General features: G+C 40.5%; 1 protein-coding gene across 1 annotated transcript in view; it reads right to left on the bottom strand.

The window, feature by feature from the left end:
• Positions 1-355: 355 nt before the first annotated feature.
• Positions 356-23,946, bottom strand: part of DOK6 (docking protein 6) — an 802,283-nt gene continuing 778,692 nt past the window's right edge. Inside the window, exon 9 of the mRNA XM_075316414.1 lies at positions 356-1,177. Coding sequence (XP_075172529.1) covers positions 899-1,177 — 279 coding nt within the window. The 3' untranslated portion in view covers positions 356-898. The remainder of the gene's footprint in view (positions 1,178-23,946) is intronic.

Below are 23,946 nucleotides of genomic sequence, written 5' to 3'. Positions count from 1 at the left end.
TTCACTGCTGTCACAGCCCATCTGCTCCCTCCTCCCTCCTCCCTCCTAGCACAGCGCGTCTCCTGCTCCCGCCTTTCTCCTCCCTCCTAGCACAGCGCATCTCCTGCTCCCCCCTCCCTCCTCTCTCCTCGCAGAACGCTGCAAGCAAGAGATGCGCTGTGCTGTGAGGGAAGAGGGAGGAGGGAGGGGGGAGCAGATGGGCTCAGAATGCAGCCGGCTGCACGGATGTGTGCAGCACTTGACGGGTACGTCACTGGATGGGGAACAGCGGTCTGCAATAGCGCCTCTCAAAGGCACTATTGACAACACAAGGTATTTGAGAGAAACATTGTTACTCAATATAATATCGATCTAGACAATAAAAAATATGGGTGAGCCACCCCTTTAATAATAGTAATCATCTCATTATTATCCATCCTAGCTCCATTATCTGCTGAAAGTTGGATGTAAATATATGATATAAAACACTACTACACATTACGTTTGGCCTCCAATAGAGTTCCCTACACCTCAGTATAAAATAATACTATCATAGGAAAGGGTTTTTACTTATCTTGCAAACTAATTCTTGATAAAAAAAATTGTTTCCCTGCCAAATTTTACTATTCAGATGGTTAATTTCATCCTTGAGAAAATATATAGATGATATGGCCATTCACAAGTACATCACAAATTCTGCACACCACTTGGAGAAATACTGTAGTACTCAAAATTTACTCCAAGGATCCATCATAGTCAGCCATTCATAAATCACATTGAAATGCACTTAGCCCAAAGTATGTCTATAAATTGGTATTAACGGTAATTATAAGACGCTTAAGATAAAAGAATGGAATAAATTAACAGCCAAAAAATAGATAAAAAATGGAAAATGCATTTCATCATCTACAGGGACTTGTCAGTTTTCCGTTTGGAATCCCCGATCTCTGCCTTCATTAAAATTCATCTTCCTTGAGTGCGCAGGGTGCGGGTGACTCGATGACCCAACTTTTAAATTCCAGTTTGCATTGTCTCTGTAGTCTATAGACGTCTGAATGTCGCTAGAGGATGCACGAGCAGTAGATGGAGTCATAGCCACTAAACACCGACAAGGGCTGCTGGTACTTCTTGCACGGCTCAGAGGAGTAGCTGGAAAACGTCTGTGCACGAGACATCTTTGTTGTACTGAAACGGTTACCTGGAGTGAGGAGAGTAGAAAACACAAGATTACATACACAAAGTGAATCTGTAAATATTTATTCTACATTTCATTCTTTTTGTATTACTGAACTACCATAAATGTAGTAGCTAACATTGATTTTTAACTCAAAGCCCGTTACTGAATAATTTCCAATGTAAATCACGTAAGTCAATGCCCTAGCCGAAAGTACTGTAAAGGATATGAAGGTCGTTACAAAAGTGGAGTGAACATTACTGAATACTTGTGTGATCTTTGCCAGATCAATACATGTACCAAATGTAACATATAAGGCAGCTACAATAATAATGTCTACAGATTCAATATCAACTAAGAGAGATTATTCTTTTAGGGAATCTGTCACCATTTTTTTCATGAAATCTAAGAGCAGCATCATGTGGAGACAGAAAGTCTGATTCCAGTGATGTGTCACTTACTGAGCTCCTTGCTGTAATTTTGTAAGAGTTTATCACTAGAGAACTAGTAAACCTCCTGCCGTGTAGTCCTTTATATTCATGAGTTCTGCATAACCCCCCCTCCACCACCGATTGGCAGCTTTGTGCCTGTGCATAGTATACAAAAAAGCTGCCAATCAGTGTTGTGGGCGGGGTAATATAGAGCTCCGCATTCAGAGAACTGATAGACCTGAAAACCAGGGATTTTATCAAAACTGGAGCAAGCAGCCCAGTAAGTGACATATCACTGGAATCATGGTTTCTGCCCCTATATATAACAATGTTCTCTGATAGTGTAGCAAAAACCTGATGATAGATTCCCTTTAACTTTAATGCAGTATCATGTAGATATTTAATACAGGAGGCTTTTTTATTCAATATAATAATTTTTCATCAAGTATATAACTTATGTGCCATTTAATTTCTTAAAAAGCAATGTCAGAAAAAGAAATCTCTTGCCAAGCGTGTCCATAATTATATAATAGTAACTATATCAATGCAAGTGAATTAGTTACCAGTAGCTCATAATATATACAGAATATTTCTTATTTTATCCAACAGCAGCCTAGGTATGTAGTGACACTTTCTAATTCATCGGTATCGCGCTTTTTAAAATCCATTCTCATGTTTCAAAAAGAAGTCTATTCAGATGCATGGAATGAATTTTTGTTTGCAAAGATTTGTTACATGTGAATTCATAATCAGACCACATTATGTAACATAACAGTACCCTTACAATATATACAGATGCAACCAAAGCGATTTAACCCTCACTCAACCCTATAACCTCTTCACCCCCGAGGGATTTTACTTTTTCATTTTTTCCTCCTTTTCTTCCAAGAGGCATAATTTTTTTATTTTTCCGTCATTATAGATGGCTATGGCTATGGCTATGGCTCATATGGATGAGGTCTTGTTTTTTTGTGAGACGAGTTGTATTTTGAATGACACCATTCATTCTGCCTCATATTGTACTAGAAAACAGGAAAAAAAATCCCAGTGAGGAGAAATTGCAAAAAAAGAGCAATTCCACATTTTTTTTTTTATTTACCATGTTCACTTTATGGTAAAACTGACTGAGCAGTATGATTCTCCAGGTCAGTGCGAGTTTATAGATACCAAACATATAAAGTTTTTACTTTTATCTAAGTGGTAGAAAAAATTCAGAAACTTGTCAAAGAAAGAATTGTGCTTTTGTTGTCATTTCCGAGACCGTAGCGTTCTTCTTTTTTGGGATCCGGGGCTGTGTTAGGGCTTATTTTTTGCACCAACATTTTTAATTATACCATTTTAGGGTAGATACAATGTTTTGATCACCTGTTATTGCATTTTAAGGCAATGTTGCTGCGACCAAAATAAAGGTAATTCTGGCAGTTTGATTTTTTTCTCGCTATGCCATTTTCCGATGCAGGCACAAACCCATAGACTTTAGCGGGTCCGTGCCTGCGTGATGCCGGCCAAAAACGGACATGTTGTCCGTGTCGAAAAGCGCACACACATACAGAGTTTGACAGCGCAATACAACTAGTTAACAGGCACAAGTGGATAGGAGATCCACACACTCCTGATAGCTGCACATGTCTACTGGTCAGATCAGCAGACATGTGCAGGGTATAATGCAGGCTCACCACTTGAGCCCGCATTAAAGGGACATACACAACCAAGGACATATAGGTACATCCTTTGTCATGAAAGGGGTTAATTCTAAATGCAAATTAGGCTCATTAGTCAAATTTGTAAACTTTCTGCAATAAATCAGTCAAACAAGAACAATTAAAATAGCTCAATACAACTACTTTGATGAGTGGTTTCTCCCAATTCAACACAAAATGACACTTTAATGACTATTACAGTCTCTGAATTTTCAGCCCCTTCATGACAAGCTCTTAGTATAACAGTAGCGAGGGTGAATCAATTTGCAGGACTCCAACCATTGGCCAGGTCAGTATTCTGTGACCGTTGGACATGAGGCCTGCAAATCTTCTCATCTTCCAGCATTTCCAGCTCATCTTCTGATTAGCATGGTTGAAGCAACATCATAATTGTGGCATTATGCAAACACAATGTTACGCCAGCCTGTCTAATTAAAAGAATATCCGGGAATGCAGATAACTAGGGCTATTCGCCGGCCTGCTTTCCAGCAGGCAGAGATTATTGACCTGGGTGATGGACTGGAGTCCTGCATATCAATTCTCCCATCTCTATACAGTGTGTCTACCCATATCCGGTCCACCGCCATTAACTTGAGAATGGCGGCAGCTATAGGCATGGAAGTGGTGTCTAGGTATAATAAAGTATCCATGCGCTACGCAAAGGAAACCACCTAAAGCGCCACCTGGTGGGAAACAATGGAGTTAGCATTTTTTAATCTCGAAAACGAAATGAGATAGAGAAAAAAAGTGAATTACAAAGTTGTAGGGCATCAGCAATTCAATACGAATCGACACCTTGCATACAGAAATGCTATGATTATAACGTGTAAAACTCACAAGGCTGCGTACGTGAAGTGATACCTCATGGAGACCTTCCTACAAGTCATTGGGTATGGTGGCTGCGTAGAGTGGCCTCCACGCTCACCAGGCCTGACCCCATTGGACTTCTTTCTGTGAGGTCACATCAAACAGCATGTGTATGTGACCCCTCCACCAACATTGCAGGACCTACGATGACGTATCACAGATGCTTGTGCAAACGTGTCACCTACCATATTGCACAATGTGCAGCAAGATACAGTATGCTGTCCAGAGTCCAGATGTGCATTGCAGCTGACGGTGGCCACTTTGAGCATCAAAGTTAAATGAGTGCCATATACGTGACCAGCATTCAATGCTTTTAGGGGTCATGGGTTTCATATCATAGCATTTCTGTATGCAAGGTGTCGATTCGTATTGAATTGATGATGCCCTACAATTTTTTTCTTCCCTTTTTTTCTCTATCTAGTTCCGTTTTCGAGATAAAAATGCTAACTCCGTTGTTTTCCACCAGGTAGCGCTATAGGTGGTTTCATTGCGTGGCGCATGGCTACTTTGCTATACCTAGACACCACTTCTATGCCTATAGCTGCCGCCATTCTCAAGTTAATGGCGATGGACAGGATATGGGTTGACACACTGTAGATCATCTTTGGCTGTCAGGATTTGCTGCAATTATGATGCATAATCAGAAACCATCTTCTTGCAGCTTTTCTGAAAAATCTTACCCCATTACCAAAGGTCAATGGCCATCACTTCACTATTATTCTTGGGTGTGAATGCTGCAACTTCCTTCTTCAAATACCAAAGATTTGGTAATAACAGCTAAATGGTTCTTTATTAAGAACTTAAGAGACGCTTACCATGAAGGGGTTGACTAATAGTGATGAGTGAGCACTACCATGTTTGGGTGCTCGATATTTGATATGAGCAGTTTGATGCTTAGATGGGCACAACTCAAGTACCTGAATACAATGGAAGTCAACGGATGGCCCCAATATTTTTCTGGAAGAAGTCCCTCGTTGACTTCCATTATACTCAGGTGATTGAGTTGAACCCATTCAAGCATCCAATTGCTCTTAACGAATACTGAGCACCCGAGCATGGTAGTTATCACTCATAATTACTAATACTGAAACTTCAGTATAGAAAAGGAATTTTGTGATGAATTTGAAAAAATCACTTGTTATATTAGGTGTATTGAGCTCCTTAAATTATTCTTGTTTGACTGATATATTGCAAACAGCAGAAAGATTATACATTGTGGTAATAAATGTAATTTGCAATGGGGGTGGGTGGATAATTTTGATTGCAACCATAGCAATAAAATACTTATTTCAATTGTTTTCCTGCAAATAGCCTGTGGAGTGCACTTATGGAATGCTGGTATAATAGTATGAGCATGACTAAGCCAGCCAAACACCGCACACTACTCATATCAATGAGACTGGCGCCCCAAACAAACCTTATCCATACGCTTTTATATTACTAGGTGAATTGATGGTAGTGTGCATGTTTTTTTATTTTTTTTCCCACCTGTGCTGACTCCTCCTTAAGAATGGTGGTGTGCTGCATCCTGCATTGTACTAATATTGTGATGTAGTGTTGGTAAATAATACTGCATTTTTTTTCTAACATTTACTATAGTAATTAAAGGGGTGGTTCACCCATATTTTTTATTGTCTAGTTCGATATTATATTGAGAAACAATGTTTCTCTCAAATACCTTGTGTTGGCAATAGTGCCTGTGAGAGGCGCTATTGCAGACCGCTGTTCCCCGTCCAGTGACGTCCCCGTCAAGTGCCGCACACATCACATCCATGCAGCCGGCTGCATTCTGAGCCCATCTGCTCCCCCCTCCCTCACAGCACAGCGCGTCGCGTCTCTTGCTTGCAGCTTTCTGCTGTGAGGGAGGGGGGAGCAGGGAGGAGGGAGGAGGAGCAGGGAGCAGATGGGCTGTGACAGTGGTGGAACACCGCTCACAACTCAGTAAGTGAGGAAGAACGCAGCCGGCTGCACGGATGTGACGTGTGCGGCAGTTGACGTTGACGTCACTGGACGGGGAACAGCGGTCTGCAATAGCGCCTCTCACAGGCACTATTCCCAACACAATGTATTTGAGAGAAACATTGTTTCTCAACATAATATCGAACTAGACAATCAAAATATTAAAAGGGTGGTTCACCCATATTTTTTAAGTTTAATAATTAAAGTAATGTTTGCATTTTTCTTAGATTCCAGGCCTTGTCCATGTAAGATACAGTATATAGTTAGTAATTAATCATTATGCCATAGTATGATGTATCATCACCATCAAATGTAAGCTGATGCTATTCCATATTCCAGTGTAAAAAATAACATGAATAACCTTGTTCCACTCATACACTGCTTCAGTAATTCTACACAAACCTAGTACTTTCAAGTTGTTAGAAGTTTGCAAATTGTTTTTATATAGATTTAATAAAAATGGAAATTTCCTATCCAGTTACATAGCTTTTGCTTTGTTTCACTGATTTCAAGTACTCTTCAGGACCTAAGGAGCACCCATACAATATTATTGATTTAGACTACAAGTGCGGTACACGCAGTGGAGAATGTCATTTTTACTGCATAGAATTATAATGCCAAGCAAATCTGCACTTAGCACTGAATATTTCATCCATTTTAAGACCCTGTAATGAAGAAATTGGTTGCTTTCGGCTATATTACATTTATATTATACATACAATAATAATAATGGAATAATATAAATATAATATGATCTCTTCGAGATGTTCAGGAACAATGTAGGAAAAAGGAGGTGAAGCACACAGCCATTCTTTGTCACATTGAAAGTTTAAATATTGGAGCTTAATATCTATATTTAAACTATTAATATTAAAAGTCCTCCAATTTATACTGAAATTCTTGTACCAAATATCAAACTTTATTCTTAAGTGTAAAATGATTTTATTTTGATTTTCATTTTGCAGTGAAGTCTACTTTTTAACTTTTAAAATTAATTGAGCTGGAAAAGTCAGTATAATGGTGAGCTCACACTTGTGTAATCATCCAATGAGATATGCTGACACTCGGCTCAAACTCTGTTGCAAGCGTGAGCCGAGTGTCATTTACTGTGATCCGATTCTTTCACATGTGAGTATCATATCACAGGTGCAAAAAAGAACATACTAATTTCTCCATCTTCTCCATTGACTGTCTCAGCATATATCGGACTGCACTTGGAAGACGTCCAAGTGCAGTCTGATGTTTCACATGCACCTATAGACTTTTATCGGTGCGTGTGACACGATTTTTTTCTCATGACTAGATGGCATGAGGAAAAAATTTCTGATCGGCACTGTCCCATCATATAACACTGGGCCAAGTGCTATCTGATAAAACATCAGATAGCTTTCATCCAAGTTATATGCTGGCTAGTTGCCAATCTGAGCGAGCCATAAAAAAGTGCATCTGCAAAGTGCAACAAAATATGAAAATATTCCTTCATGTTGGTACTAACAGCGCTGTGTCATTTATAGAACAAACTACGGGGAAGCCTGTGGTAGCATTTCTTCGCGGTGTTGCTATCAATGTGTCAAGAGTGGGAGGAGAGGGTTGCACTGACAATCCAACACAATGGGCAGCACTTTGAACACATTTTAAAAGTGGTCATAAAATTGTAAATAACTAATGAATGAATAAACTTACATTAAAACCAAAAACACCGTTGTTTTTCTTGTGAAATTCTCAATATGTTTGATGTGTTACATGACCCTCTTCCCATTGGAAGAAAAAAAGAGTTGGATACAAAATGGCGACTTCATAATGGCCACCATGGTCACCACCAATCTTGAAAAGTTTCCCCCTTCCCATATACTAATGAGCCACAAACAGGAAAATAGTATCACCAACCATTCCCATTTTATTTAGGTGTATCCTTATAAATTGCCCTATCTGTAGAATTTATTTTCATCACAGCTTAACAAATATACATCAAATGATTGAAATTAGTGTCATTGTTTTCAAAAGCAAGATGGTCTCTCGAGCCTAGTGAAAGAGACCTGATCTGCAATAGCCTTAGTCATCAGCAGAAAAACTATGACAAAGAATATGGGACCCTGAAGAGCTGGAGGTACAGTATGTTCTCACCCCCTATAGTATCTGCATGCATAGCTTATTTATATTCATACATGTATACCATTGGGTCCACCCCATTCTTTGACAACAATTATCAAAGGCTGTCAACACACAAATTGCCCAATCGTTTCACTAAGACTGGCATTGTGTACACCAGTCCTAATGATTGGTACCACAGGAGAGAAATGTGCCTAATTTTTTAAGAGGTGCACACTAGTTAATGAATTGGGTGCAGCTTACAACTGTTGAGCACTTCTGCCCGAAATATTACTCTAGTCAGGGAATAGAGTGTTGTATAATTTCATGAATTAAGAGGCACCCTGTCCCATGCAGATCCCATCCATTTTGACGCAACTCGCTAGAACTTGAGTAAAAATGTTAGATGTTGCTGAATTTTTTGTGCAGCTTTGAATTGTGCCAAAATTTTGAGACATTTGAAAAATGTTTTATCCAGAAGATTGTGAAAAACATCTTCACGACTCAGGGCCTAAGGGCAGCAGAGAGTGTTTCATAATGTTACGGTAAAATAATGAGCGTTTACCAAAAGGTACCTGCTTAAAAGAAGAAAATTCAATTAAAATTTAATTTCATCTTTACTTTTATTAAAATATATTATTTTATCAAAATACATTATCAAACACACACTAATCAAATGGTTAGTTTCTATAGTCAAAGAGATGGCAGGGAGTAAGATACAGAAAGGGAAATATCAAAGTGTGTAAGACAAAATAAGTATATTTCTAGCAGCGCATAGATTAGCCTGGGGGAACTGTATGGCATAGCTTCAATTACTTACAGAGACCTTATAATATACTTTTTTCTTGAAGAAGCAATGTTTTAAACTCGAACGGGCTGTTTAGTGAAAACAAATTTTCGCCTATCCACAGGATTGGTGATAACTTGCTGATCAGTGGGTGTCTCTTTGCTGAGATCTACACTAATTGACAAATTGGAAAAAAAATGTAGCCATTTCAAAATGGCATGGCAGGTCGAACTCCTGACCAGTGGTCCATTCATTCTCCATGGGACTGCTGGAAGAAGTTGAGCAGAGTGCTGGACAGCCCCATGGGAAATGAATAGAGCCAAGGTTGAGCATCTCTACTGCTGTGACCGGCTCTACTGATCTGAGCTGGAAAACCAAACAGGCCCAAATAATACACAGAGTTTATTTATTTCAGATACAATTCCTATAGATACACAGAGTCAAATCACACAGTGCACAGCAACAAAAAGGGACAGAGCAGGGGCATAGCAAAGGCAGGACAGGCCATTAACCCCTTCACGACCGCGGGCAGTAAAGTTACGTCCTATTTTTACGTGACTTGACGACCAGGGATGTAACTTTATTGCCTAACGTTCATTTGATTGCCGTGGCCATAGCAAGGGCTTTCAAATGATGTCCCCTGCTGTTTCTTTCAGCAGGGGACCTTTGCTTGACCCCAGGGGTGGTGGCATCGCCAACCCCCATCAAGGATTATTTTAGTTGGCTGTTCAAATCTGAACCATTAAACACATCGATCACACTGGTTTCGGCTAAAACAATGCCTGAATCAGTGCGATCCTGTGAGATCATAGCAGGAGATCAAACATGGTGCCCCCCCAGCACTGATTAGAGTGATCGTGCTATGATGCACAATCGCTCCAATCAGCGTGCAGTGGGGCAGTCTGATCTGGAGGTGAGCGCCCTCCCCAGACTTGTGTTGGCCTGGGGAGCCCTCCCCACATGTCTGCGGTGTAAGGTAGCTGGTACTTTTAGTACCATGCCGCTGTTGCCACCGCTGCTTTCTGGTTTCCACTCCTGCTCCCCCTGTGAGTATTGCGCACTCTCCTGATGCCCCTTCCTGCTCCCCTGATGCCCCGGTGTGCTCCCATGATGCCCCTGTCCATGCCGATGTGTCTCCCTGCCAATGTGCCCCCCCGTGATCTGTCCCCCTGCGATCTCTATTCTGATCTCATTCTTCTGCTTCTGCTTCTCCAGTCTCCCCCTCCCCCCTCTCCATCTGCTGTTCCTCCGACATCCCCTACCTGCTCTCACCGGGTCGTCCGAGATCTTCATTGGTCCGATCCCATCTGCCTCCATCGCTGGGTCCTTCCTGGGTCTTCAGACATAATCTGTCCAACTTCCTGCCTGCTGCTCCTGTAATAAGCTGTCCACTTGCTGCCTACTATTCTTCCTGCAGTTCCTCTGGTCAGTGATCCTCCTGCTAATCCTTTGGGTATTGTGAGTATAACTTTTTTTTATGTATCCCCTGTCCCTTTTTACACCTCATTCGTCCGTACGTCCCGCCGAGCGCTGATCAGTGATGCAGATAACATATCTGCATCCGTGCTCAATTTTCGGCGGGACTTTTTTTTTTTTTGTCCGTATCTTGCGTCGTTTTTTGCACCTCATCCGTGTATGCGTCCTGCAGCGGCCGAGCGCTGATCAGGGATGCACATAACGGATCTGCATCTGTGCTCAATTTTCGGCGTGACTTTTTTTTTTTCTGTATCTCCGGTCGCTTTTTGTATCTTATTCGTCCGTGCGTCCTGCAGCGGCCAATCAGTGATGCACGGCGTCTGTGCATTTGAAAAGTCAAATGGCGCTGCTTCTCTTCCAAGCCCTGTCATGCACCCAAACAACTGATTTTCACCACATATGAGGTATCTGCCTACCCAGGAGAAATTGCACAATACGTTTTATGGTGCATTTTTTCCTGATACCCTTGTTAAAAAAAAAGCTACCTGGTTGAAGCAAAAATTCTGTGGTAAAAAAATAAATAATAAATTTCATGGCTCAACGTTATCAACTTCTGTGGAGCCCCTGGGACTACAAGGGGCTCACCAAACATCAAGATAAATTGCTTGAGAGTCTAGTTTCCAAAATGGGATCACCTGTTGGGGAGCTCCACTGTTTAGGCACCATAGGGGGTCTCCAAACGTGACATGGCTTCCGCTAATGATTCCAATGAATTTTGCTTTGAAATGGTGCTCCTTCCCTTCTGAGCCCCGCCATGCGCCCAAACAATTACTTTTCACCACATGTGAGGTGTCTGTATACTCAGGAGAAACTGCACAATACGTTTTATGGTGAATTTTTCCTGCTACCCTTGTGAAAAAAAGCTACCTGGTTCAAGTAACAGTTTTGTGGTAAAAAAAAAAATATATATTTTCACGGCTCAACGTTACCAACTTCTGTGAAGCCCCGGGGGTTCAAAAGGCTCAACAAACATCTAGACACATTTCTTGAGGGGTCTAGTTTCCAAAAGGGGGTCACTTGTGAGGGAACTCCATTGTTTAGGCACCTCAAGGGGTCTCCAAACCCGACATGGCGTCCGCTAATGAGTCCAGCTAATTTTGCTTTCAAAAATTCAAATGGCGCTCTTTACCTTCTGAGCTCTGCCATGTGCCCAAACAATTGATTTTTACCACATATAAGGCATCAGCATACTCAGGAGAAATTGCACAATAAATTGTATGGTGCACATACAATTGTGTCTTTTCTCCCTTGTGAAAATGTAAAGTTTTATGGCTAAAGTAACATTTATGTGTAAAAAAGTAAAATTTTCATTATTTCCTTCCACATGACTTTGGTCCTGTGAAGTACCTAAAGGGTTAGTAAACTTCTTAGATTTAGTTTTGAGCAGTGTGAGGGATGCAGTTTTTAGAATGGTGTCACTTTTGGGTATTTTCTGTCACCTCTGCCTCTCAAAGTCACTTCAAGTGTGATGTGGTCCCTAAAAAAATGGTTTTGTAAATTTTGTTGGAAAAATGAGAAATTGCTGATGAACTTTGACCCCTTCTAACTTCCTAACGAAAATAAAATGTGTTTCGAAAATTGTGCTGGTGTAAAGTAGACAAATGGGAAATGTTATTTAGTAACTATTTTGTGTGACATATCTCTCAGATTTATAGGCATAAAATTCCAAAGTTTAAAAATTGCAAAATTTTCGTCAAATTTCTGAAATTTTCACAAATGAACGCAAAGAATATGGGCCTAAATTTACCATTATCATAAAGTACAATATGTCATAAAAAAATGGCAGAATTGTCAGGATCTGTTGAAGCGTTCCAGAGTTATAACCTGTCAAAGTGACACTGGTCAGAATTGTAAAAAATGGCCCTGTCATTGGGGTGTTTTAGTGGCCGGGGATGAAGGGGTCAAAGGAGTGTCACTGATGACACTTCACTTCAGACAGAAGGCAAAGGCTTTGACAGTGACCGCAGCTTACATGGTGCTGCTCCTATCTTCTATCATAGCAATTTTAATGTTGGGAAAATGAGAGGATTGTAATGTTCTTTTAGAAGATGTAGAAAGCGTTTTGTAAGTTCACACAGGTTTCCTGTCCATTGATTTGACTAAATTTCCCAACATTACTATTCCTATGATAGAAGAGAAAAAGAGCACTGTGTAATCTGCGGTCAATGTCACAGCCTCTGGCTTCTCTCCGAAATGAAGCATGATCAGTGATCATCAGCATTAACCAGAATAAACACAGGTCCTCATTTTCATTTTTACTAATGGGGCTCCCTTTATATTATGTACATCTAGGAGCTTTAAAGAGAACCTGTCAGCTGATACATGCTGCTTAAACCGTGGGCACTATGTATCAGACACTGGCAGGATGATCACAGCCAGTTACATGTCATTTAGAGAAAATATACTTTAATAGCTGCCGGGACTGAGCCGTCTGTGCACTAGTTGTACAGAAAGGTCATTAGCGGCTTCTACTTGCCCGCTGATAGTGATTGACAGATCTCGTATCGTCGTATATACCTGTCAGTGACTGTCAGCAGGTGGAGTAAAGCCACCGGGGATCCACCTGTATGACTAGTGCACAGCGCAGCTTGGTCTGCAGTGGCTATTAAAATATATTTTCTGTGGGTGATACATACCTGACTATGATCATACAACCATGGCTTGGGCAGCATGTATCAGCTGACAGGTGCACTTTAATGTATTTAAAAAGAATGTCTCATGTATGTACTCTGATATTCTGTTGTAAGGCCTTGCTACATTAATGTGGCATATAATAAAAAAATTAAATCATTTCATCACTTTGTTTCCTACTGAAATAATATTGGAGACCTTTAAATAGGGATATCTCTAGTGGGAAAGCTATGTATTTATCATGTAAATGTATCTGACGTTCTGCGTTTAAGAGTTCAGGTGTGATCGGCTGCACATCGCTGTATATCACATAGAAACAGTTAACAGTAATCCTGGCCCAGATCCCCAGGACTTGGCAGACTGTTTTTTCACTTAACAGATTGCTTACTTGCTTTGGATGTTATTTCCCCCCTATCTCTCATCTGCTGTAGTAACATCTATGGAAAATGCAAATAGAACTCTCCAGGTCATCAATGAGATTTCTGTGCCAGCATAGTGGCTTACTGCAGGCAGCGAAACAATTCTACTATATACTGCAGATTAATTTCTAGGGCGTCTCTTTTCATCTCGTTAACAATTAATTCTGTAATCCTGTTAAACGACCTTTACTGAACAAGTTCTTTGTAACAAGCGTAATCCAATTCATCCATTCATGCTATTGGTAACATTTCTAAATTTTCGTTCTTTTTTTTTGTGTGTCAACATGGGCCTGAAGCTACCAGATTTGGCTGAAATTTCACCTCCGTCATAAATTAGTGCTCCAAACCTCCGACCTAGTAGTCATCTTTTAATCAACATCAGCTAAGTATTAGATAGGATGAAGAGAACGAATGCAAATATACAATCATATAAAAGCAACAAGAATGCTGAAACAAGCCTCAAAAGCAGTCATATATCATAACGGTAAGCCCGACTAATGTTTCCTTGACACATAGTGACAAGAACATTTATGGGATATTTATGACTCCAGAGCCCGGCACATATACGATGCAGTAAATATTGATCTGCCGCTCACAGGTCAGCGTTACGCAGTAATATAAATTGATAAATACATAGCATAGTAATGGTAACTTTACCAGTGTACACAGCATGATAAACACGGTAATTACCGACACCAGCCCAAATCGCCCACGTCCTGATTATAAGGATAATCACTGTATCAGAGATGACTATATTATTTGTGACTGACAGTGGAGCTGTACATAAGAATAGAAATACAACTCAGTGGGATTTGCTGAACGCCTGTAAATGAACACAATCAATGTATAAGGGATTAAACATTCCTTTGTTCCCTGTAGAGGATACTTCTCTGCAAATCACTGTGGAAATGTTTAGGCAAACCCATTGTGTTATATAATACACTAGAATTCTGTCAATGGACCTCACACCATCATGGTATATGGACATAATACACTATTAGAGATGAGCAAATACATTTGTCTGACTATGGTCCAGAGGCCAAGTGAGTAATCAGAGGGAACCTTGCAAATCACTTCCTACCTGTCAGAATCCTCAGTACATGACGCACACGTGATGTCATACCGGGCCTGCTAAGAAGAAGAGGCAGAATGACTGTCAGTGGTCACAGGGCTACTGTCCAGCAGCCATAAACTACTGATATGGCCAGAATACCCCTAAACTATACCATTTAGAGATGGCAGAATCAATTCACAGGACTAGTCCAGTAATCGGTGACTGCTAATGGGAAGCCTACAACTTTCCTAATCGCCTACCATTCTTGGCTCCTCTTTTGATTGGCTAGGCTGGCATGGTGTCATTATTTATTTCAAATACTCTCACATAAGCAACATCTTTTGAAGTGTTGGGGCCTCTTCGTCAAGCCCAAAAGAGATATATAAGCAATTCTAAATGAGTCATCATTTTACTATAGTAAATGAATCTTTTTCCCTTAGGTTAAATGTCCTTTCTTTTATATTATTTCATATTTATATTATTTTATATTATTTTATTTTTTCCTTATTTATATTATTATCTTTTTCCCTTAGGGTAAATTTCTTTTCTTTTATATTTTTTACTGTATATAGTCAATCACTTACTGACATAGGATGTACTGGTACATCCTATGTCAGCTCCCTGATTTTGACGTGGGTTCACACACGGAGCCTGCATCTTTCCCTGTACATGTCGGCTGATCTGATCAGCCAAATTGTGCCTCTAACAGCAGTGGTCAGATCTCTGATCTGCCTGCACATGGAAACTAGGTAACTCCTGTGTTAATCTCTGACAGCGGGATTGAACACGCGCCGGTGGAGAGCACATCATTGTCTTCTTCGGCGGCATGTGGCATGATGTGATCGTGGGGCGCCAATGGGTTGTCATGACAGCCAAAGTGGGGAAAAAGTAAAAAAAAAAAAAAAACACAAAAATTCAACCCCCTATTTTGCTCCATTGAAAATAAAGTAAAATTAATAATAATAAAATACACATATTTAGTTTTGCCGTATTTAGAAATGACTGATCTATCAAAATTTAACATAAATTAATCTCATTAGTAGAGGGAAGATCGGGAAAAAAATGAAAATTCCAGAATTATATTTTTTTGGGTTGCTGAAACATTGCAATAAAATGCAACCAGACGTGATCAAAATTTTGCATCTACCCAAAAATGATATAATTAAAGTCAGTTCAGAACACAAAGAAAAGCAATCACACAATCCCAGATCCCAAAAAATGAGAAAAAGGAGAAGAAGGCAACCGCACATGAATCAAATGCACACCGATCGTATAAAATATATAATTTGCCTTTATTGTATATCAATATTTAAAACCATTTAAAACCAGAGATACAAAAGTGTACATGCAAACAAGAGGTGAGGTCGGTTCACCCTGGGCAACTAATAAAAATAACAGCATTACATAGGAGATGGTAAAGATAAATACATAAATAACCAAAATTTAGATGCTGTAAATGATGCCAAATAGAAATGCTGAAATGTACCCAATGTTTGATCTGGACCCACACAAGCAGCAACAACGTCTCTTAGATGAACGTCTGTAACATATCCCTATAAGATATACAGTCATAAAGGGGGAAAGGGTTACCTACAAATGCATTGGATATAACGATTATATAGAAGGACAATCACAGGACATAAGAATAAGTTCCTGATCTTAAATATCCTAAGCATGTACATAAACCATGGACGTTTGAGCACATATCCATTAACAATACAGAACCTCCCAGGGGGTTTGTTAATAGTGCATGCTGCAGCTAAAGTCTAATGCACAGGAAAAAAAAAAGAAAAAAAAAAGCCGGTTAAACCGATAAGTGCATGTGATCTGATAGTCAGGAGAGACCAGACCAGTAATGGGGAGTCAAACATGAATATAAAGCGGCAATATACCCAGGGTTAGCAGGCCCAAAAGATCCCAAAAAATGAGAACAGTACAGATCTTAAAAAATGGCGCCAAAATCGCCTTTTTTTGTCAAAGTTCTGAAGTTTTTTCACTAAAAAAACTATAAATGTTTGATAATTGCGAACTCAAATTGACTTGGGGAATCATACTGCCAGGTCAGTTTCACCATATAGTGGTAAATAAAAAAACAAAACAAAACAAAAAAAATTACGTAATTGCACTTCTCTTGCAATTTCACCCCACCTGGAATTTTATTTTCCGTTTTCCAGTACCGTATTTTTCGGACCATAAGACGCACTTTTTTCCCCCCAAATGTTGGGGGAAAGTGGGGGGTGCGTCTTATGGTCTGACTATAAGGCTGCGGGGAATGAGGGTGCCGCGGTGGAGCGGGTCATCGGCGGCACCAGCAGGCTGTAGCAGCCTGCAGCAGCCTGCCGTGACCACGTGGGCCCGCTCATTACATATGCACGCCCATCCTCCCGCCTATCATCTCTCAGCGAAACCGGCGCTGACAGGTGGGCGGGGTGATGGGCGGGGGGGGGGGTGCGTGCATAATTAGCAGCCGGCCGTGATCACCCCTGGCAACTACAGCCTGGAGTGATCATGTGCGGCTGTATTCACTGCCCCCCGTGCATCATTACCAGCGCGGGGTGCAGTGAATCAGTGTACTCACCCGTCACCGTGTGTGGAGCCGCCCCCCTGCAGCATCGCGTCTTCCTGTCTGTGCCGGCGGTCAGCTGATCTGGACACTAGAGGCGCGCACCGCGATGACGTCTTCGCTGTGCGCGCCGCTAGTATCCACCAGAATTGATCAGCTTACCGCCGGCACAGAAAGGAAGACGCGATGCTGCAGACAACGGTGACGGCTCCACACAGCGGCGCTGCAGCTGAGACAGAGATCGGTGCTTCAGGGAGTGAGGAAGGGTAAGTATAAACGTTTATTTTTTTTTTCCTGTGCCACAGGATACACGCCATTTACCAGAATGGGGGCATTTCATGAGCAGGATGGATGGGGGCATTTCATGAGCAGGATGGATGGGGGCATTTCATGAGCAGGATGGATGGGGGCATTTCATGAGCAGGATGGATGGGGGCATTTCATGAGCAGGATGGATGGGGGCATTTCATGAGCAGGATGGATGGGGGCATATCATGAGCAGGATGGATGGGGGCATATCATGAGCAGGATGGATGGGGGCATATCATGAGCAGGATGGATGGGGGCATATCATGAGCAGGATGGATGGGGGCATATCATGAGCAGGATGGATGGGGGCATATCATGAGCAGGATGGATGGGGGCATATCATGAGCAGGATGGATGGGGGTATATCATGAGCAGGATGGATGGGGGTATATCATGAGCAGGATGGATGGGGGTATATCATGAGCAGGATGGATGGGGGCATTTCATGAGCAGGATGGATGGGGGAATTTCATGAGCAGGATGGATGGGGGCATATCTTGAGCAGGATGGATGGGGCATTTCATGAGCAGGATGGATGGGGGCATTTCATGAGCAGGATGGATGGGGGCATTTCATGAGCAGGATGGATGGGGGCATTTCATGAGCAGGATGGATGGGGGCATTTCATGAGCAGGATGGATGGGGGCATTTCATGAGCAGGATGGATGGGGGCATATCATGAGCAGGATGGATGGGGGCATATCATGAGCAGGATGGATGGGGGCATATCATGAGCAGGATGGATGGGGGCATATCATGAGCAGGATGGATGGGGGCATATCATGAGCAGGATGGATGGGGGTATATCATGAGCAGGATGGATGGGGGGTATATTATTAGCAGGATGGGGGGTATATGAGCAGGATCATATACAAGGCAGGAGGATCCTTATCAGAATGGGGTACCTTAGTAGAGAATTTGGGAACATTACTCCCATAACAGTGTCAGCAGCAGATCCTCGCCCCATAACAGTGTGTCATGACCATATTTTTTGGTTAAAATTTTATTTTCCTATTTTCCTCCTCTAAAACCAGGGTGTGTCTTATGGTCAGGTGCGTCTTATAGTCCGAAAAATACGGTACATTGCATGAACGGTGTAATTAAAAAGAAAAGTACAACTCATCAGCAGAAAAGAAGCCCTCATATTGCTATATTAACAGAAAAACAAAAAAGTTATGGCTCCTGGAAAAAGGGGATGAAAAAGCAGAAGCACAAAACGGAAAATGGTGACTGCATGAAGGGGTTAAATATTATGATATACAATTATATAACTATTTCTTATGAAAGGGTAATATCCGTTTTCATTTTTATTGTTTTCATTGACTCTCCTAGACTAATTATGTAAGTCAAATCACCATCCCATGAGTCTAATAATAGTAATGTTGATTTGAGAAACCAGTGAGTTTCTCAGCCTCTAATGGCCTCCAGGCGCCTCTTTTACATCCCACTTGTTTATACACTGCATCTGATGTTCAGGATTCCCCTACTGCCCTAATGAAGCAGCGCTTTTTGGCACACATGCTGTAAGTACTTTTGATTGAGAGGACACCCTAAGAACTGGAAGCATAATGTATGTGCTAGTTCCTAAAACAAGTCACCTCCTTCACAATATGATGACTAATGTGCATGCACCATGTGACTTGAGCAGCGTTCAACATCCATAGTCCTAACCAGCATGACAATCCATTGCAACAAAGGCAACCCAGAATCCTCATAACACTACCAGGTTTTGTCAACACAGGCATGGCCAAAAGTATTGGCACCCTTGAACTTGTTCCAGAAAATGAAGTGTTTCCCCATAGAAAAGTATTGCAATTACACGTTTGTTTCCTTTGTGTGTATTGGAACAACACAAAAACAAACAGAAAAAAAGCGAATTGGGCATAGTTTCACACAAAACTCCAAAAAATGGGCTGGGCAAAAATGTAATATTTGGTTGCACACCCTTTGGAATAAATAACTGTAATCAATTGCTTCCTATAATCATTAACATGCTTTGTACACCTCTCAGCTGGAATTATGGACCATTCTTCTTTTGCAGACTGCTCCATGTCTTTCATATTTGAAGGGTGCCTTCTCCCAACAGTAATTTTAAGATCTTGCCACAGTTTTTTTTAAATGATTTATTTAAATATTATTAATAATAATAACAAGGCGTGCAGTAACTCTTATTTTGATTCACAGCCAAGGTAAGCACATGGCTGGGGGCTGCAGCCTGTAGCTGTGGGCTTCATCTGTGCTGGGTATCATAATAAGGGAGGTACCTTATGCCAATTTATTTATTTATTTTTTTTACCACGATAGTGACCCGCAGACAGGGTCTGTCATTGCAAGCAGTCAGACGCTGTTACACAGGCTGGGAGCATGTCTGATGGCAACCAATCATAGACTCCAGGACTGCCGGGGGGCAGGGAAAGCAGTGAATATGGATGAGCAGAAGTGAGCAGCCCCAGAAGAAGATTGAGCGACCTGGAAGCAGTGTACAGCTGCACCAGAGACTGTAAGTATAGTGTGCCTGTTTTATTTTTACTTTTTTTAATTTTCCAAGTTGCCACACCCTGATCGTTATCTGGAATTCCCTGAGAACTCTGGGCCCGGGACCAGCACCCGGATACTTTTGAAACTGTTCGGATCCAGACTTTTGGAGTCCGGGTCTGCCCATCACTAGTGCTGTATAATAAAATTTATACTTGCTGTTATGTATGGGAAAAAACTCAGTTCTACTGAAGTAATTCATCATTTTATTAGACCATGTGAATTCTGAGAGAGGTGCTCAACAGCTGCAATATCCAAAAAAGGTATTTTTTTGTATATTTTCCAAATTCACTTAGAGTTTTCCTCCACTTTATTAATGGCCATAGGAGACAGCGCAAACCATAAATTCAGTAAGTTTAAAAGCACCACCCCAAAATATCCTTACTCATTTTATATTTAGAGAATTATTTAGGTATCATTGGAATCCAACATGTGCATATGTTGGTGACAATAATGTTTTTTAAAACGAAATGAATATGACATCTGAAAAAAATCTTAACAAAAAAAAATAAACAAATTGTTCATAAAGGGATTATCTGTTGAACATCAACCCTTACCATATTACTTGTTTTGAGAATATTAAAATAAAAGAGGATAGACCGACACTTGAGACCTTTTTCAATATATATACTTAATCCCACTGCAAATGCTGAAAACAAATCCCTGTCCACCAAGAGGCAGGTATATGGCTATGTATATATGTATGCACAGGCTATATCTACAGCCCACTGCACACAGCAGTGAAAAACACACACTTTTTCACTGACGTAATAAGGTGCATATGTCCCTCTGTATGCTGTGATTTTGGCCCACGTGTGATCTCCGTGTGCTATGCGTGATAATACATGGAGATCAGTCACCTATACACACCAGTTCATGCTCCTGCTCTCCATGGTGCTAAAGACTCCCGGAATGCTGTTTCCGGCCGCTGCCATCTCCCCACTCCACCTACTTTCGGGTTAGCTGTGCAGTGAATAAATGCATATGCATGAGAATAATTAGCTGGGTAGGAAGCAGGAGAGAGCAGCGGCCGGAGACATCATCACTTGAGAAAGTGAGTTTAAAAAGCTTTTTATTTTAAATGTATGTATTTTTCTGGTACATGTGTCACAGATCACACCACTGTGGGGTCCATGGGACATCAGCCATGCCAGAAAAAAAACGGACATGTCTCCATGCAGAACACACAGATACACATGTGCACCGCACAGAATCACGGTCAGTGAAAAATCACTGATGTGTGCACAGACCCATTAATATTAGTGGGTCTGCATATGTCCATGATTCTGGTATGTATAAAAACTGCAACATACGTACCAGAATCAATAACATGTGAAAGAGACCTTAGTGTACTTACTGGCTAAATGGAATGTGAGGTGATGAGGCTGCAGAGACATCACCTCACCTCACATTTAGCCATTAAGTACACTTATTTTGCCTGAGATATTCACTTTTAAATTTGATTGTAAGGGAATTTCTTAGCTATAGCCTGTGCATACTTATATACATGGCCTTATACCTGCCTGTTGGTGGATAGGGCTTTATTTGCAGCATTTGAAGTGGGATTACATTTTTTGCTACAGGTAATGTTGAATCTATTGATTACTGGGGAAGCTGACGCGTTAGCTCTGATATACTGACATCTTTCGCAAGCCTGGCTAGTACTTGATGATCAAGTGAACTAATAAATTGTGCATTTTCTCTGCTTTTTATGTCAGCAATTTTTTTTATTTTTTTGTGATTCTTTGATATTTCTGTATGGTTCATTTATTTACGAATTTTAATTGAGATTTTTTAAAATAAAAAATCCCCAATAAACTAGCGCTGATAAGAGGTTATTTTGTTAATATTTTATACTTTTTATTGCTATCCTTGTTTTAGACACAAATTTATTCAAAACAATTCACACAATAGAACAAGGAAAAAAGAAAGAAGAATAAACCACATATGGTAAAAATAAAAGTAAAAATAAAGAATAAGTAATTGATAGTGCAGCAAACCGATACCAGGTGTCTGGTTGCAGTACCCCGGCCGGTAGTAGAGCAATTATTAAATCTAGTATAGTATATTAAGTGATGCTTCAAGGCATATGATATTTAATGCCAATTGAAACTATCACTGCAACATGATTTTTCAGATACCTGGAGAGTTTTTTTCAATCCATAAGCAAAAACGTTTTTAATAGACGCTTAAATTATAAGCAGCAATTTCAGCGTTCCAAGTGCCTTTAAATGAATTTGAAGAAACTGCATTTCAGGATTGTAGTGAGGATGAGGTAGAGCCCCAGCTCATCAAGTGTTCCAATAGGAGTTTACCTGCAGTGAAGTTCAGGCAGCAATCTCAGCGTTCCAAGTGCCTTTAAATGAATTTGAAGAAACTGCACTTCAGGATTGTAGTGAGGATGAGGTAGAGCCCCAGCTCATCAAGTGTTCCAATAGGAGTTTACCTGCAGTGAAGTTCAGGCAGCAATCTCAGCGTTCCAAGTGCCTTCAAATTCATTTAAAGGCACTTGGAACGCTGAAATTGCTGCCTGAACTTGACTGCAGGTAAACTCCTATTGGAACACTTGATGAGCTGGGGCTCTACCTCATCCTCACTACAATCCTGAAGTGCAGTTTCTTCAAATTCATTTAAAGGCACTTGGAACGCTGAAATTGCTGCTTATAATTTAAGCGTCTATTGAAAACGTTTTTGCTTATGGATTGAAAAAAACTCTCCAGGTATCTGAAAAATCATGTTGCAGTGATAGTTTCAATTGGCATTAAATATCATATGCCTTGAAGCATCACTTAATATACTATACTAGATTTAATAATTGCTCTACTACCGGCCGGGGTACTGCAACCAGACACCTGGTATCGGTTTGCTGCACTATCAATTACTTATTCTTTATTTTTACTTTTATTTTTACCATATGTGGTTTATTCTTCTTTCTTTTTTCCTTGTTCTATTGTGTGAATTGTTTTGAATAAATTTATGTCTAAAACAAGGATAGAAATAAAAAGTATAAAATATTAACAAAAAAACCTCTTATCAGCGCTGGTTTATTGGGGATTTTTTATTTTAAAAAATCTCAATTAAAATTCATTTCTGATTCCAGGCAAATTAAAGGGGATTTTTTGCCTACAAACCTAGCTGCAGATTTAATGGTTATTGGGGTCAAGCGCTAACAATTGTCTGTAGACTACTTTTTCATTTATTTACTATTTATTTAAATATGTACTGATGTTCTATTGAACTAACCATGAGATTTTAAATGATAATAAAAATAAGAATATTTTAAAGCAATAATTTCCTCATATACTTCTCTGTGTAACAAAACCAGGAGTGGGTAAAAAAATGAAGAAGTGGTGTCCTTTTTTCTATTATACTTTTCCTCTGATTGTTCCACTCCTGGTCTTCAATGTATAAACTCGCCAAATACTTAATATGTGCTCGTGGCCATAATGTTAATTGTCACATAGTAATGAGTTTGTGTTTGAGCAATCCTTAATTTTGATTGTTTTGTATTTTTACAGTTGCCTAATCTCTAATGATGACTGAGCATACTCGCCACTGCTTGATATTTTGGGGAGCCTGGGTACGCTTGGTACTCAAACGAGTATCGCGGGTACTCGCATGTGTTGTTCATGAACGATCTGACACAATGCTGGCTTTCTTCAGTGGTGATGGGACCCAGCACCCCTTTGCAGTTTCTGAATGGCTCTCACTAGGGAGTAAAAACAATGTGTTTGGATGTGGTGTGTAAAAAAACAAAAAGAAAAACAAAAAAACAACCACCCTCTACTGAAAATACTCTGGTTATGGCTGGCTTTATGTCGGCAGAGAGCCAAACTGCTCAATAATTGACATAAGTTATACTCGATACTTGAGTCAAGCCCATTAGAGCGTCCAACCTGCTCGACTCGAGTAAAGAGCACTCGAACACTTTTGTGCTCGCTCATAATTACCAATCACCAAAAACTATAGCTCAG

This window comes from Anomaloglossus baeobatrachus, chromosome 6 (genome assembly GCF_048569485.1).
Source record: "Anomaloglossus baeobatrachus isolate aAnoBae1 chromosome 6, aAnoBae1.hap1, whole genome shotgun sequence".
Classification (NCBI taxonomy): Eukaryota; Metazoa; Chordata; class Amphibia; order Anura; family Aromobatidae; genus Anomaloglossus; species Anomaloglossus baeobatrachus.
Note: the sequence above shows the minus strand (reverse complement) of the source record. Positions and strands in the feature narration are given on the sequence as shown.